At 43.8% G+C, this 14,291-nt stretch overlaps 2 protein-coding genes across 12 annotated transcripts in view; one reads left to right on the top strand and one right to left on the bottom strand.

The window, feature by feature from the left end:
• Nucleotides 1-14,155, top strand: part of LOC105488284 (RCC1 domain containing 1) — a 37,317-nt gene extending 23,162 nt beyond the window's left edge. For 3 of the 6 annotated variants that reach the window (XR_011626145.1, XR_011626138.1, XR_011626132.1), the window contains one exon: nucleotides 1,325-4,288. The gene's annotated coding sequence lies outside the window, so the exon portion shown is untranslated. Of the gene's footprint in view, nucleotides 1-801; nucleotides 995-1,324; nucleotides 4,289-7,347; nucleotides 7,678-11,565 lie in introns of those variants that run through there. The other 3 variants (XR_011626133.1, XR_011626134.1, XR_011626135.1) reach the window with 3 other exon arrangements.
• LOC105488285 (protein regulator of cytokinesis 1) overlaps nucleotides 1-14,291 on the bottom strand; it is a 29,756-nt gene that overhangs the window by 11,359 nt on the left and 4,106 nt on the right. For all 6 annotated transcript variants that reach the window (XM_011752178.3, XM_011752176.3, XM_011752182.3 and 3 more), the window contains exons 2-8: nucleotides 8,340-8,472; nucleotides 7,672-7,794; nucleotides 4,763-4,996; nucleotides 4,514-4,684; nucleotides 3,898-4,047; nucleotides 3,257-3,404; nucleotides 2,166-2,302 (exon numbers count right to left, since the gene is read on the bottom strand). In XM_011752178.3, the coding sequence (XP_011750480.1) occupies nucleotides 2,166-2,302; nucleotides 3,257-3,404; nucleotides 3,898-4,047; nucleotides 4,514-4,684; nucleotides 4,763-4,996; nucleotides 7,672-7,794; nucleotides 8,340-8,472 (1,096 nt within the window). The remainder of the gene's footprint in view (nucleotides 1-2,165; nucleotides 2,303-3,256; nucleotides 3,405-3,897; nucleotides 4,048-4,513; nucleotides 4,685-4,762; nucleotides 4,997-7,671; nucleotides 7,795-8,339; nucleotides 8,473-14,291) is intronic.

Raw genomic sequence — 14,291 nt, 5'->3', positions numbered from 1 at the left:
TCTCTACTAAGAGTAAAAAAATTAGTGGGCCTGGTAGCAGTCACCTGTAGTCCCAGCTACTCGGGAGACTGAGGCAGGAGAATCACTTGAACCCGGGTGGTGTGCAGTGAGCCGAGATCACGCCACTACCCTCCAGCCTGAGCAACGAGTGAGACTCAAAAAATAAATAAATAAATAAAAATAAATAGTTAAAGCTTCTCATCCTTTTTAACTTTTTATTAACTTTTCTGTTTTTTACTGTCGTCTTCTTTCTAGTCAAGTAATGCAGTGGGACAGGAACAAATCTGTAACTGGCTGTGATCACTGAGTTATAAACGCCACTTCTCTTGGACCAGCATGTGTTTTCTTTTAGAACATATATAGTATATCAGAACAGTAATGCAAGTATATAGCTTGTAATTATAAATTAGGTATGTATACTCAAAAATAGGGGCACATAAGCAGAAAAATTTAGAAGACATTCTTGAAAATTAAATTGTTTCCCTTCCATACTGCTTGATTGGTGATAGCCAATGGTTACTAGACAGGATGGTAATTCATTTCTTGTTTTCTTCTTAAATACTGGCATGTCAACAAAGGTTGCTGCCTTAGCTCCTTATTTATGGTTTTTTTTTTTTTTTTTTTTTTTTGAGACGGAGTCCTGCTTTGTCACCCAGGCTGGAGTGCAGTGCCTTGATCTGGGCTCACTGCAAGCTCCGGCTCCTGGGTTCATGACATTCTTCTCCCACAGCCTCCCAAGTAGCTGGGACTACAAGTGCCCACCACCATGCCTGGCTAATTTTTTGTATTTTTTTATTACAGACAGGGTTTCACCATGTTAGCCAGGATGGACTCGATATCCTGACCTGTGATCCGCCCGCCTCGGCCTCCCAAAGTGCTGGGATTACAGGCATGAGCCACCGTGCCCGGCCTCCTTATTTATGTTTACTCTTCTTTTTGTTGTAACCAGAAGTAAAGAATAACTGAGGACAAAGACATCTGTTCTTAAACAGCTGTAAGATATCCCATAGTTCTCTCCACTTCTGAGTCCTAGTTTGCTGCCTGTAAACTTGAAGGAGTTGAATTCAGATTCTCTGAACGCCCTGTGAGCTCTAACAGGGCCAGCATGAACCCAAGAACAAGGTGTCCCTCAATCTGTGCCCTACACGCCTCACTTGCCTCACCATAGTCCCTGAGCTCTAAAATGCTCTGAAGGAACCCATCCGTGCTGCCTATCAGAAGAAAAGGAATCAATACCCATGCAATTTTCTAAGTAAATAGCAAAAGCTGGAATGGTAGAATGTTAGTTGCCTGCCCCAACATCCATTCTTCTCTCCTTCCTTAGTAACAGAACCAGAATTTACCTGGGGCAGCAATTCACCCAGCCTCACCAGCAGCTGACAGCATGTGAGCCACGGTGCTGTGAAGAGAGCCAGGAAGAGCTCTTGAAGGAGTGAGGGGCAATGCCTTCTTTGTTCCTCCTCCACCACACTGTCTGAAATGTGCCATCAGGGGCCAGGCGCAGTGGCTCACGCCTGTGATCCCAGCACTCTGAGAGGCCGAGATGGACGGATCACCTGAAGTCAGGAATTTGAGACCAGCCTGGCCAACATGGTGAAACCCTGTCTCTACTAAAAATACAAAATTAGCCGGGCATGGTGGCACATGCCTGTAATCCCAGCTACTGGGGAGGCTGAGGTAGAAGAATTGCTTCAACCCATGAAGTGGAGGTTGTGGTGAGCCAAGATCGCGCCATTGCACTCCAGCCTGGGTGACGAGCAAATCTCCACCTCCAAAAAAAAAAAAAAAAAAAAAAAAGTGCCATCAGGGTGGGAGTTCTAGTAGCAGCCATCCTGGCCCTGAGAATAAGGTCCACCCTTAGTGGTGGGGGAGCGCCCTGGGCCGGAGAAGCCTGGGGCCCTGCTCACTGTGCAGATCTGCTATGCCTGCCCCATACTGCCCACCTCTGAACCTCATTCATGCAGGAAATGCCAACCTTATTTAAGCCATTAATTTTGGGCTTTTCTCTTATAAGACCCTGCAGATAAGCTTACCAAATAGAGGGGTCAGCAGAAATTTAGAGAGACTTAAAGATGGGGTATCAAAAGCCTGGCAAAGAACAAAGCTAACTGGACTGATTCCGTACATGGCATGGTTTAACAAAAACACAAAAACTAGGGCAATACCTCAAACTCTAAGAAAAGCCTCCAGGTTTCTTCCCACTTCTGGACACCTTCGAAGAGTTCCTTGTGAACTTCATAGTAGTTTTTTAACTGCACAATCTCAGCATCGTGGAGCTGGAGCAGATTTTCTGTGTAGTCCTCTGCAAAATATAGGCCCAGTAGTTTAAAACAATTCCTCTAGTGTTTAGTATCCAATTTTACAAATCATCCATTCCCTAAAATGGAAATAGATTCTTTCCTTATAGTAAACTGATACAGGAAGAGGCATGTGTGTGTGTGTAATAGATATATAGTGGTTAATAAAAACCAGCTTTGTCACAATCGGCCTGAGGGACTAGGGCCTAAGAGACTAGGATAGAGACTAAAATAATGTCAAAAATCTGCATCATCTCTTGCCTTGTCTTCGGTTTCTTTCATATTCTTCTTTTCTGTCTTGCCCAGCCAGTAGAGGGGTGGATCACAGAAAATGTGCAAAAACATCTGTTGAATTTAGTTGGGATAGCTTCATCTTTATATTCAGTTCAGTTCAGACTAGAAATCCACTGGGCTCCAGGAGTCAAGCTCCTTTTGGCCCAAACATAGGCTCTGGCATTTACCACTGTATGTCTCTGGGTTAAGTTACTCAGTATTTATGTGCTTTAGTATCCTTAGCTCTTGACATGAGGATTCTGTGAAATAATATTAAGGGTTTGACACTGCACCTGCAAAAAGTAAGCACCTGATAAAAACTTAAGCTTCACAGCTAGAAGCTACACTGACATATTGCTTCAGAAAGCAAGAGACGAGTATTTCCCAATAATATTTGCAAATACTTTTTCATACAGGAATGGCAATTATGCTAAATGTCTTGAAAAGGTGGCTTTATCTGTTCAGAAGAGGAAATACTTCCTGTTGAATGTCTGGATGTCTTAAAAACTAGTGAGCAGGCCACAGGAAGACCACACTTTTGACTGGGTGTGGTGGCCCAACACTTTGGGAGGCCGAGGTAGGAGGACTGTTTGAGCCTAGGAATTTGAGACCAGGTTGGGCAACAGAGTAAGACCTGTCTCCAAACAAACAAACAAACAAACCAAAGACCTCACTCCTGTACTAACCAGCATAGAAAGGGGCAAAAGCTTGTCTCTGCTCCTGGCTATAAAAGCACTGGTCCCAGTACTGAACCAGCTCCACTCGAATTGCCTCAATCACTTTCTTCATGTTTTGCATTTTCAGTTCTTCCAACCGATCCACTTCTAATTGCAGCTGAAAGAAAGAAACTTGTTAAAGGTGGTTGTCATACTTTTATATTCACTAAAGTTTGCAAAAGTTCCCTCCCTTTTAAGTAAAATTATTATGCAAAGCCACAAAGGTGTTATAAATCAATATATATATTTTTTTGAGACACAGCCTCACTCTCTCGCCCAGACTGGAGTGCAGTGGCACGACCTTGGCTCACTACACCCCTCCGCCTCCCAGGCTCAAGCGATTCTCCTGTCTCAGCCTCCCAAGTAGCTGGGATTACAGGCATGTGCCACTACCGCCTGGCTAATTTTTGTATTTTTAGTAGATACAGGGTTTCGCCATGTTATCCAGGCTGGTCTCGAACTCCTGATCTCAAATGATTCACCCACCTCAGCCTCCCAAAGTGCTGGGATTAGAGGCATGAACCACTGCGCCAGGCCAAATCAACAGTCTTTATGACTAACACAGAAGTGCTAAGAGAAGACTCTGACCCAGTACCCATTGGGTTTCTTACCGCTTTCCGGACCTTGGCCTTTGACCCAGACATAATGGTGGCCACAGCTTCTCTTTCTTCTTCAGGTATTTGCAACCTGTCCCAGAGCTCTCGGATTTGAGCACGCAGCCCCTCACACACTGCTTCATTTTGTGATTTCCGCATTTCCAGCTACAGCACAGAAAGCCAGTGTCACTCACAGCAAAGCAGCAACAGAGGCTAGCCCTCTGGCCTCCCGCAAAGAAACGTCTGGACCCACAGGTAGAGGAGGCACTTTCATGAGAACTCAAAGTAGCATGTTTTCATGCCTCCTAAACACAAGCTGTAAGGCTGTCAGGATCTCGGACTCCAAGAATTAGCATTCAAATTTAGAACTGAAAACAATTTTAATTAAACACTAATCTAATTCAAATGACTAATGTTATTTCATCTATAATTTCATTTTCTTGGAGCTACATATAAAGCTTTTTTAACTAGTAAACAAAAATCAAGGTTGTATATCATATATTACTATCCTTATCTTCCCTCATTCTCTCATCTTACATTGTCTCCTTATTTAAGACTGAAGAAACAGCTGTCAGTTTTTTTCAAACTATATACTACGGAGATCCTAGGGCATAATTTGAGAAGACAGTACCTGCCGTAGCAACTTTTGTAGTGTTGCAATATTCTCCAAAGACAAACAAAAGGCATCTTCGTCTTCACACACCACATCTCTTTCAAAGCTTGTGTCTGGGGTGTGGTCTAATTCTTCCATACACAGTATGATCTGTCTCTTTATACTGACAAACTCCTCACGCCTAGAAGCCTTTAAAACAAAGCAATTACAAGATACCTAGAGGAAAACCAAAGTGGTTTTTAGGAAGTACAAATGTAGGCAGTGTACCTTTGTTTCCCTCAAAGTTGTCACATGTTGCCTGAACTGGTTCAGCTCCTCTAAGCTGGGCACTGAGGCACTGTCAATATCGTAGCGGGGCATACAAAGAATTTCACACAGTTCTTGATCTTGCTCTTGAAGTAGCTTCAGTTCCTGTTTTCTCTCCTTTTTCTGTTTTCGCATCAATTCCACCTGGGTGCGCAAATCTTTTTCTAGTTGCAAGATGGTTGTCTCTCCTTCTTCCTGAATAAGACAATGTACCACTGTTACAAGATTCCAAGTGAATTCCTTCAAAGGAAGAGAAGGATAACATAAGAAGGCTTAGATGACAGACTTTAAGTTAAACTTACAAGTAAGTCAACTCATGGTCAACAGAATATGGCATAAAGAGGGTTTCCAAAGGAAGGTCCCAGTGAGGAAAGGTGAATAGGGTACTTTTTCCTCCAATTTTAAAACTTGTGGTAGAATACATGTAACATAGGCTGGGCGTGGTGGCTCAAGCCTGTAATCCCAGCACTTTGGGAGGCCGAGACGGGCGGATCACCAGGTCAGGAGATTGAGACCATCCTGGCTAACACGGTGAAACCCCATCTCTAATAAAAAAATACAAAAAACTAGCCAGGCGAGGTGGCAGGTGCCTGTAGTCCCAGCTACTTGGGAGGCTGAGGCAGGAGAATGGCGTGAACCAGGGAGGCAGAGCTTGCAGTGAGCCCAGATCGCGCCACTGCACTCCAGCCTGGGCGACAGAGCGAGACTCGGTCTCAAAAAAAAAAAAAGAATACATATAACATAAAATTTATCATCTTAACCATTAAGTGTACAGTTCAGTGGTATTAAGTACAGTCATACTGCTGTGCAATCATTACCATCACCTCCAAAACTCATTTCCTCTTGCAAAAGTGAAACTTCATACTCAAACAATAAGTCCCCATTTTTTTCCTTTCTCCAAGCCTGGCAACCACCATTCTACCTTTTCTCTCTATGATTAGACTACTCCAGGCACTAGGCACTTTTATAAAAAGTGTAAGTTGGCAGCCAGGCACGGTGGCTGACACCTATAATCCCAGCACTTTGGGAGGCACGGTGGCTGACACCTATAATCCCAGCACTTTGGGATTACGAGGTCAGCAGTTGGAGACCAGCCTGGCCAACATGGTGAAACCCACTCTTTACTAAAAATAGAAAAATTAGCCAGGCATGGTGACGGGCACCTGTAATCCCAGCTACTTGGGAGGCTAAGGCAGGAGAATCGCTTGAACCCGGGAGGCGGAGGTTGCAGTGAGCCGAGACTGCACCGTTGCACTCCAGCCTGGGCAACACAGCGAGACTCTATCTCTAAATAAATAAATAAATAAATGCGTAAATTGGCTGGAAAGCTTCCTTTGGGTTAGCTGTAAGGTGGCATGCCTAGCTCATATCTAAATACTCACCCTGCTAATCCTATGAACATCGTCTCACCTTACCAACAAAAACCCTTCTGGTAGTCTCTGCTCTGCTCCTAATTGGTTAACAAGAAAAAAAAAGTGGCATTTTTTATAGGACATAAAAATTTTTCCTATATGTCCTATAAATTTACACAATTTCATTTAACATTGTGAACTAGGAATATCAGGCAACTTAAGGGAGATGTATTGGCCGGGCGCGGTGGCTCAAGCCTGTAATCCCAGCACTTTGGGAGGCCGAGGCGGGTGGATCACGAGGTCAGGAGATCGAGACTATCCTGGCTAACATGGTGAAACCCCGTCTCTACTAAAAATACAAAAAACTAGCCGGGCGTGGTGGCGGGCGCCTGTAGTCTCAGCTACTTGGGAGGCTGAGGCGGGAGAATGGCGTGAACCCGGGAGGCGGAGCTTGCAGTGAGCCGAGATCACGCCACTGCACTCCAGCCTGGGAGACACAGCGAGACTCCGTCTCAAAAAAAAAAAAAAAAAAAAAAAAAGGGAGATGTATCATCGTACACCTCACTTCTCGCCCAATTTCACATTGAATGTGAAAAAAGAAAGAGAAACTATGTCCAAAATCAATTATATTTATGAAATTTATGTTGACTCCAGGAAGCTCCACTTCATGTTCTCTTCTGCCTGATTGCTCTTGGCTACCAGGTATGAATTATCCTTTGCCCTTTAAAGGCGGTCTCCCTCCTAAGCTAACTCCAAATAGATACCCAGGCAGGTCTTCCTGTAACAGGAAGAGGGACCTGAGAACCTTATGGATGTACTCATTATCTTTCCAAGCTCCACATCTGTCTGAATAAAAGATCCTGGCACTGTTTTTACTGGTTCTAAGCAGAGATTTTTCAGGACCCCATCTGTTATTCATTTCATCCTTTCTGGTGTCCTCACTCAAGTCCCTGACTTGCAGTGGACCACAATATAGCCACTTCTCAGCTCCATACCCAGATGGATGTCATGGCATGCTCTGAACTGGACTATGCACTCCCAATATTCCAGCTTTTGAGACATTTCTTCTGAAGTAGCTATTTTGGCTGGTTCAGTGGTATGCAGCTTCTGGGTATGATAAAACCCACAAAGATTTGTTTTTTTCGTAGTATTCCTTTTTATCATTACTTTGTTCCTGTTTTCATTTTCTTTCAGAGAAAGAACAGTGCAGCACCATCTATGCCTACCTTTTTCTCAGAGTTTATTAAAAAAAATTAATATTCCCTACAAAGCAAAACTATGGTAAACAGCAGCTTCTTTTTGATCATCTATTAGTTGTTTCACCTCTTACCAGGGCAACTCTCTACAGAGGTGAGAATTACTGTGCTGGGCCTAATTACGCCCAGCATGTTTTCCCCACTTCTCATGTCTAGCTCCATCCCTATGAGGAAGCCTTCCATCTGCAGGCCCAAGTCAACGCTACTTCCTAAATCTCAGGCCTCAGACAGATCCCCAGAGACCCTGTGGGCTGCCACGGACCTGAAATGGCTCAACACGTAACTCGCTGCACAGCGTGCTCAGCTCTTTTTGACAGACGGATATGCTTTTGATGAGTCTTTCCTTCAGGCTTTCCTCTTCAGCAATCATCATATCCAGGAGTTCCTACAAGAGGGAAGACAGTCCGTAAGTTTGGGGCAATGGAGAAAAAAGCCTCCCAACACCAATACCAAACTCCTCAAATTTCTTTTTTCTTTTTTTTTTCAGACGGAGTCTCACTCTGTTGCCCAGGCTGAAGTGCAATGGCACGTTCTCGGCTCACTGCAACCTCCACCTCCTAGGTTCAATAGATTCTCCTGTCTCAGCCTGCCGAGTAGCTGGGATTACAGGTGCTCACCACCATGCCTGGCTAATTTTTGTATTCTTAGTAGACATGGAGTTTCACCATGTTGATCAGGCTGGTCTTGAACTCCTGACCTCAAGCAATCCACATGCCTCGGCCTCCCAAAGTGCTGGGATTACAGGCGTGAGGCACCGCGCCCAGCCTCCTCAAATTTCAAGAAGGGACTTCAAAACCAAACCAAACCAAACAGGAAGAGCCTGTGCCATCCCAATGCCGATGATCACATGTCCCTTCTGCATGCTATCTCGGGTGAGACACCAACATCCTTACCCAGGTCCAATGCAGAGACCAGTACTATTCAACCCACCTTGATATGCTTCTTTACCACCTCAGTTCTTTGTAACCGCTGGTCCTCTGGAATCCCAATTAGCTCCCATATTTCTCGAAGGTGATTTAGGGCTTTCTGCAGACATACTATGGACTCCTCCGCCAGCACCTCACTGAAAACCAAAACCTAAGACCTGTTAGTTACATCAGTCACAGCCTCCGGACTAAAAGCACTATTTTCAAGAACTAAAAAGACTGGCTTCTCCGTGGCCTCGAGAAAAAAACAAATTGAAAACAGGCATTCAGCTTAATTCACCTTTAACCACTCCCCATCCCTTTTCCTACCAAATACCACTAGCAATGCAAGATTTCATATCATATTACATCATGGAAGCTCAACCTTCTGGACTTTCAACAATGATCTACCTATGGAAGTATAATACAGAATTATAAATACTTTTACTAAAGAAAAACCAGACAAAAATGTTGGTAAAATAAACTAACACAAGAACTTGCTGGTAAGAAACTCCTACAAAAATATCTGGCAATTTATTACTATTTTTGGGGGTTTTTTTGTATTTTTTTTTTTTGACACAGCGTCTTGCTCTGTCGCCTAGGCTGGAGTGCAGTGGTGCGATTTTGGCTCACTGCAACTTCCACCTTTTGCATTCAAATGATTCTCCTGACTTAGCCCCCGAATAGGTGGGACTACAGGCACGCGCTACCACGCCCAACTAATTTTTGTACTTTTAGTAGAGATGGGGTTTTGCCATGTTGGCCAGGCGGGTCTCGAATTCCCAGCCTCAAGTGATCCTCCCTCCTTAGCCTCCCAAAGTGCTAGGATTACATATGTGAGCCACCGTGCCTGACCTTTTTATTTTATTTATTTTTTCGTTCTTCTTCTTTTTTTTTTTTTGAGACAGAGTGTCACTCTGTTGCCCTGGCTAGAGTGCAGTGGCATGATCTCAGCTCACTGCAACCTCCACCTGGCAGGTTCAAGTGATTCTCCTGCTTCAGCCTACCAAGTAGCTCAGATCACAGGCATGCGCCACCACGCCCAGCTAATTTTTGTATTTTTACAAAAACACAAAAACCTACTCGCCTTGGCCTCCCAAAGTGCTGGGATTACAGGCAAGAGCCACTGCGCCCAGCCTAGTATTCTTTTTTTTTTTTTTTTTTGAGACGGAGTCTCGCTCTGTCGCCCAGGCTGGAGTGCAGTGGCGCGATCTCGGCTCACTGCAAGCTCCGCCTCCCAGGTTCACGCCATTCTCCTGCCTCAGCCTCCCGAGTAGCTGGGACTACAGGCGCCCACAACCGCGCCCGGCTAATTTTTTGTATTTTTAGTAGAGACGGGGTTTCACCGTGGTCTCGATCTCCTGACCTTGTGATCTGCCCACCTCGGCCTCCCAAAGTGCTGGGATTACAGGCGTGAGCCACCGCGCCCGGCGCCTAGTATTCTTAAATTACAACTAGCAGCTCAAAGAATGGCTAAAGTTAAAAAGCCGTTGAGATGGGGTTTTACCATGTTGGCCATGCTGGTCTCGAACTCCTGACCCCAAGTGATCCACCTGCCTCGGCCTCCCAAAGTGCTGGGATTACAGGCATGAGCCACCTCGCCCAGCCTATTCTTCTTAAATTACAACTAGCAGCTCAAAGAATGGCTAAAGTTAAAAAGACAACATTAAGTGTTGGTGAGTATATAGAAAAGTGAGAACTTTCATATGCTGATGGCATAGTGTAAATTGGTACAACTATTTTAAAAACTGTTGGCAGTCTATCTACTAAAGCTGAACTCAGCAGTTCTACCTCTACATACATACCTAGCAGAAATGAACACATACCTTCACCAAAGACACATATGAGAATGGTTAGAGAAGCACTACTCATAATATTATGGAAACAGAAACAGCCTAGATGTCTATCAACAGAACGAATAGTACATTCCTACCGTGCAATAATACAGCAATGAAAATGAACAAACTGGCTGGGTGCAGTGGCTCACACCTATAATTCCAGCACTCTGGGAGGCCAAGGGGAACGGATCACTTGAGGTTAGGAGTTTGAGACCAGCCTGGCCAACATGGGGAAACCCCGTCTCTACTAAAAACACAAAAAATTAGCTGGGTGTGGTGGTGCGCCTGTAATCCCAGCTACTGGGGAGGCTGAAGCAGGAGAATCACTTGAACCCGGGAAGTGGGGTTTGCAGTGAGCCGAGGTTGCAGTGAGCAAAGACCGTACCGCTGAACTCCAGCTTGGGCAACAGAGTGAAACTGTCTCAAAAAAGGAAATGAACACACTACACATGACATGGAAAGCCATTATTATTTTTCTATTTTATTTATTTATTTTTAAATTTTACCTTTTTGGGGTGATGAAATAGTTCTAGATCTTGATGGTGATTATATAACAGTATACAATTGAAACTACCTGTAAAGTGAGTCCGTTTTACTGTGTATGAATTATACCTCAAATCTTTTCATTTTTTTAATGAAGTCAAACAACTTAAAAAAAAGTTGTAAGGGGAAGAGGAAGAAAAAAAAAACACTTTAGGTTGAGCAAAAGCCACCAGATACACAAGTGTGTATCACTATGTGATTCCATTGACATAAAGTTCAAAAACAGGCAAAACTGGTCAGGCGTGGTAGTTCACGCCTATATTCCTAGCACCTTGCAAGGCCGAGGCAGGAGGATTGGTTGAGCCCAGGAGTTTGAGATCATCCTGGGCAACAGTGAGACTCTGTGTCTATCAAAAAAAAAAAAAAAAAAAAAATTAGCTGGGCGCAGTGGCGTATGCCTATAGTCCCAGCTACTCAGGAGGCTGAGGTGGGAGGATTGCTTGAGCATGGGAGGATGAGGCTGCAGTGAGCTGTGATCACTGTACTCCAGCCCGAGCAACAAAGCAACATCCTATCTCAAAAATGAAAACAAACAAAAAATCAGGCCAAACTAATCTATGCTTTCAGAAGTCAGGAGAGTGGCTCTTTTGGCTCAGAGGAGGCAGTGACTGGTAGAGGGCTTCTGGGTTGCTGCTTACACAGGTGCATCAACTGTGAAAAATTCACTGAGTTTACACTTGATTTCTGTATGTTTCTGAATGTATGTTATTCTTCAGTTACCAAAAGCTTATTTTAACAAAAAATTATTTATCTAAAATACAAATTTAACTGGCTTCTGTGTCTTTTAAGAAAAGTTTACTTTAAAAATTAGAACCATTAGTCTGATTTACAGAACATTTAAAGAATAGAAATTTTTCTCCCTTTTCTTAGATATAACAGGACAACTAAGACTGCCCCGGCACCAGAGAAACTGCAATCTAGATGTTCTCTGCTTCCAGTCAGCTGAGAAGCCTGCAGCAAATCACTTAAACACTTAGCTGTTTGTGTGCCGTCCACACCCAATTGGAGCTAGAGACTTTCATTAGCCCCTTTCTGTCTCAGAGCTTTCGGTGGTTCTACAAGTCACCAGCCTAGATCTCTAACAATGTGTCTCTCCAAAGCTGTTAATACATTCACATCCAAAATATCTCCAGCCACGAAATCCCAGTTTAGAGGTTGCCTGTTCTTGTTGAAGAAACATTTCTACACAAGTACCTGTTGCCTATACCAGATGGCCATACCAAGACCCAAATACTGACAAATGTTTAAAAGAATTTACTGTACTCCCTTCACTTTAGAAATGTTAACGGTTCAAGTCCAACAGAAAAAGAAAAAAAGAAATGTTAACAGTAAGGCATTTATTTAACATAATCTCAACTAAAGTCCAACTAAAGAGCTTCCCCAGGCAAACACTCCTTTTGCACTTCATTTTGAAGACACAAGAATGCACAAGTAAAAATCCTAATACTAGCATTTTGTTAAAAATAACTTTTAAGATCCAATCTGTGGCCAATATTCGATCTGGATGCAAAACCCTGGCTTCCAGACAGGCCAGCCGGGGGCACTGTTCTGAAGGTCATTACTTAAGTATACCAGTCTCCTCAATCTGACAGACTTACCCCTGCCCAGCCAATCTCCACAGAACAGCTAGTTGTTCATAACAACAAATCCCATCAGCTCCCTGCTTAACTACTCCCCTTCAAAGGTCCCATTGCCCTCAGTAAATAGTTCAACCACCTTCCGTGGAAAGGCCTTCTAAACCTCTCTCCGAGTTTGCTAATCTCTGCCACTTGTCACTCCCCAAGTTTCCAGCCAACTGAACTTCCTGGGCATTCCCTGAACAGTGCCCCTCAATAAACCACATGCAGCCCTCATTTTCTGATGCCACCGTGCTTTGTACGTTCAGTTCCTTCTATCTGCCACCACCTCCTCTGGAGACCTGTGGACTTGTCACTCACTTGCCATTTTCCCCCCAGGCCCCTAGTAGACCATAAACTCAAGGGCAAGGACCACCACGTCTTATTCATCTTCATTTTACCACACCCTAACGCATAGTAGTTGTTCAATAGATGTAAAATGAATGGCCCTGAATTCCTGCCAAAGGGTCCTATGCTCCTAACCTACCTAACCTAATAGAGGTATTATGTATTCTAGGATCCTGATGAAGGTTTACAAGCAGGGCTGCCTATCTCTGTAACATATCTACAAGGTAAAGTGATCATTTTCCTGAATAAAAAAATCTAGCACAATAGGCAGAGAATCTGAATAGACATTTCTCCAAAGAAGATATACAAATGGCCAATAAGCACATAAAAAGATGCTCAATGTTAGTCATTAGGGAAATGCAAATCAAAACCACTTCACAGCCAACAGGATGGCTATAATAAAAAAATATATATATAGCAACAAGTATTGGTGAGAATCTAGAGAAACTAGAACCCTCAAACACTGCTCGTGGGAATGCAAGACAGTGCAGCCTCTTTGGAAAACAGTCTGGTAGTTCCTCAGTTGTTTTTTTGTTTTTTGAGACAGGGCCTCACTGTCACCTGGGCTGGAGTGCAGTGGTGTGATCATAGCTCACTGCAGCTTCAAGGTCCCTGGCTCAAGCAATTCTCCTGCCTTAGTCTCCCAAGTAGCTGGGACCACAGACGTGCTATCATGGTTGGTTAATTTTCGTTTTTTTTTTTTTTTTTAAAGATTTGCCACGTTGCTCAGGCTGGTCTTGAACTTCTGGGCCCAAGCAATCCTCCCACATTAGCCTCCCAAAGTGTTGGGATTACAGACATGAGCCATTGCACCCAGCCCCTCAGTTTAATGGAGTTCATACAACCCAGCAATTTTATTACTGGGTATTTATCAAAAATAAATGAAAACACATTTATACGAAAACTACACAAATGTTTATAGCAGCATTACTTACAATAGCCAAAAAGTCAAAACAAAACAAAAGGCCATCAATTTATGAATGGGTAAATAAAATGTAGTATATAGCCATACAATGGAATATTATTTGGCAATAAACCTTGAAAATATTATGCCAAGTCAAAGAAGCAAGTCACAAAAGACCACAACAGCTATGGTTCCGTTTATATGATATATCCAGAATAGGTAAAAAGTAGATTTGAGGTTTGTATGTTTTTTTTGAGACATCTTTCACCTAGGCTGGAGTGCAGTAACATGATCATGGCTCACTGCAGCCTCAACCTTCTAGGCTCAGGTGATTCTCCCACCTCAGCTTCCAGAGTAGCTGGGACTGCAGATGTGAGCCACCACACCCAGCTAACTTAAACAAAAAAAAATTTCTTTTAGGCCAGGCACGGTGGCTTACGCCTGTAATTCCAGCACTTTGGGAGGCCAAGACCGGTGGATCACGAAGTCAGGAGTTTGACACCAGCCTGGCCAATATGGTGAAACCCCATCTCTACTAAAAATACAAAAATTAGCTGGGTGTGGTGGTGGGCACCTGTAATCCTAGCTACTCGGGAGGCTGAGGCAGGAGAATCGCTTGAATCCAGGGGGAAGAGGTTGCAGTGAGCCGAGATCGCGTCACTGTACTCCAGCCTGGGTGACAGAGTGAGACTCCATCTCAAAAAAAAAAAAAAGGCCGGGCGCGGTGG

This window comes from Macaca nemestrina, chromosome 7 (genome assembly GCF_043159975.1).
Source record: "Macaca nemestrina isolate mMacNem1 chromosome 7, mMacNem.hap1, whole genome shotgun sequence".
Lineage (NCBI taxonomy): Eukaryota > Metazoa > Chordata > Mammalia > Primates > Cercopithecidae > Macaca > Macaca nemestrina.
Note: the sequence above shows the minus strand (reverse complement) of the source record. Positions and strands in the feature narration are given on the sequence as shown.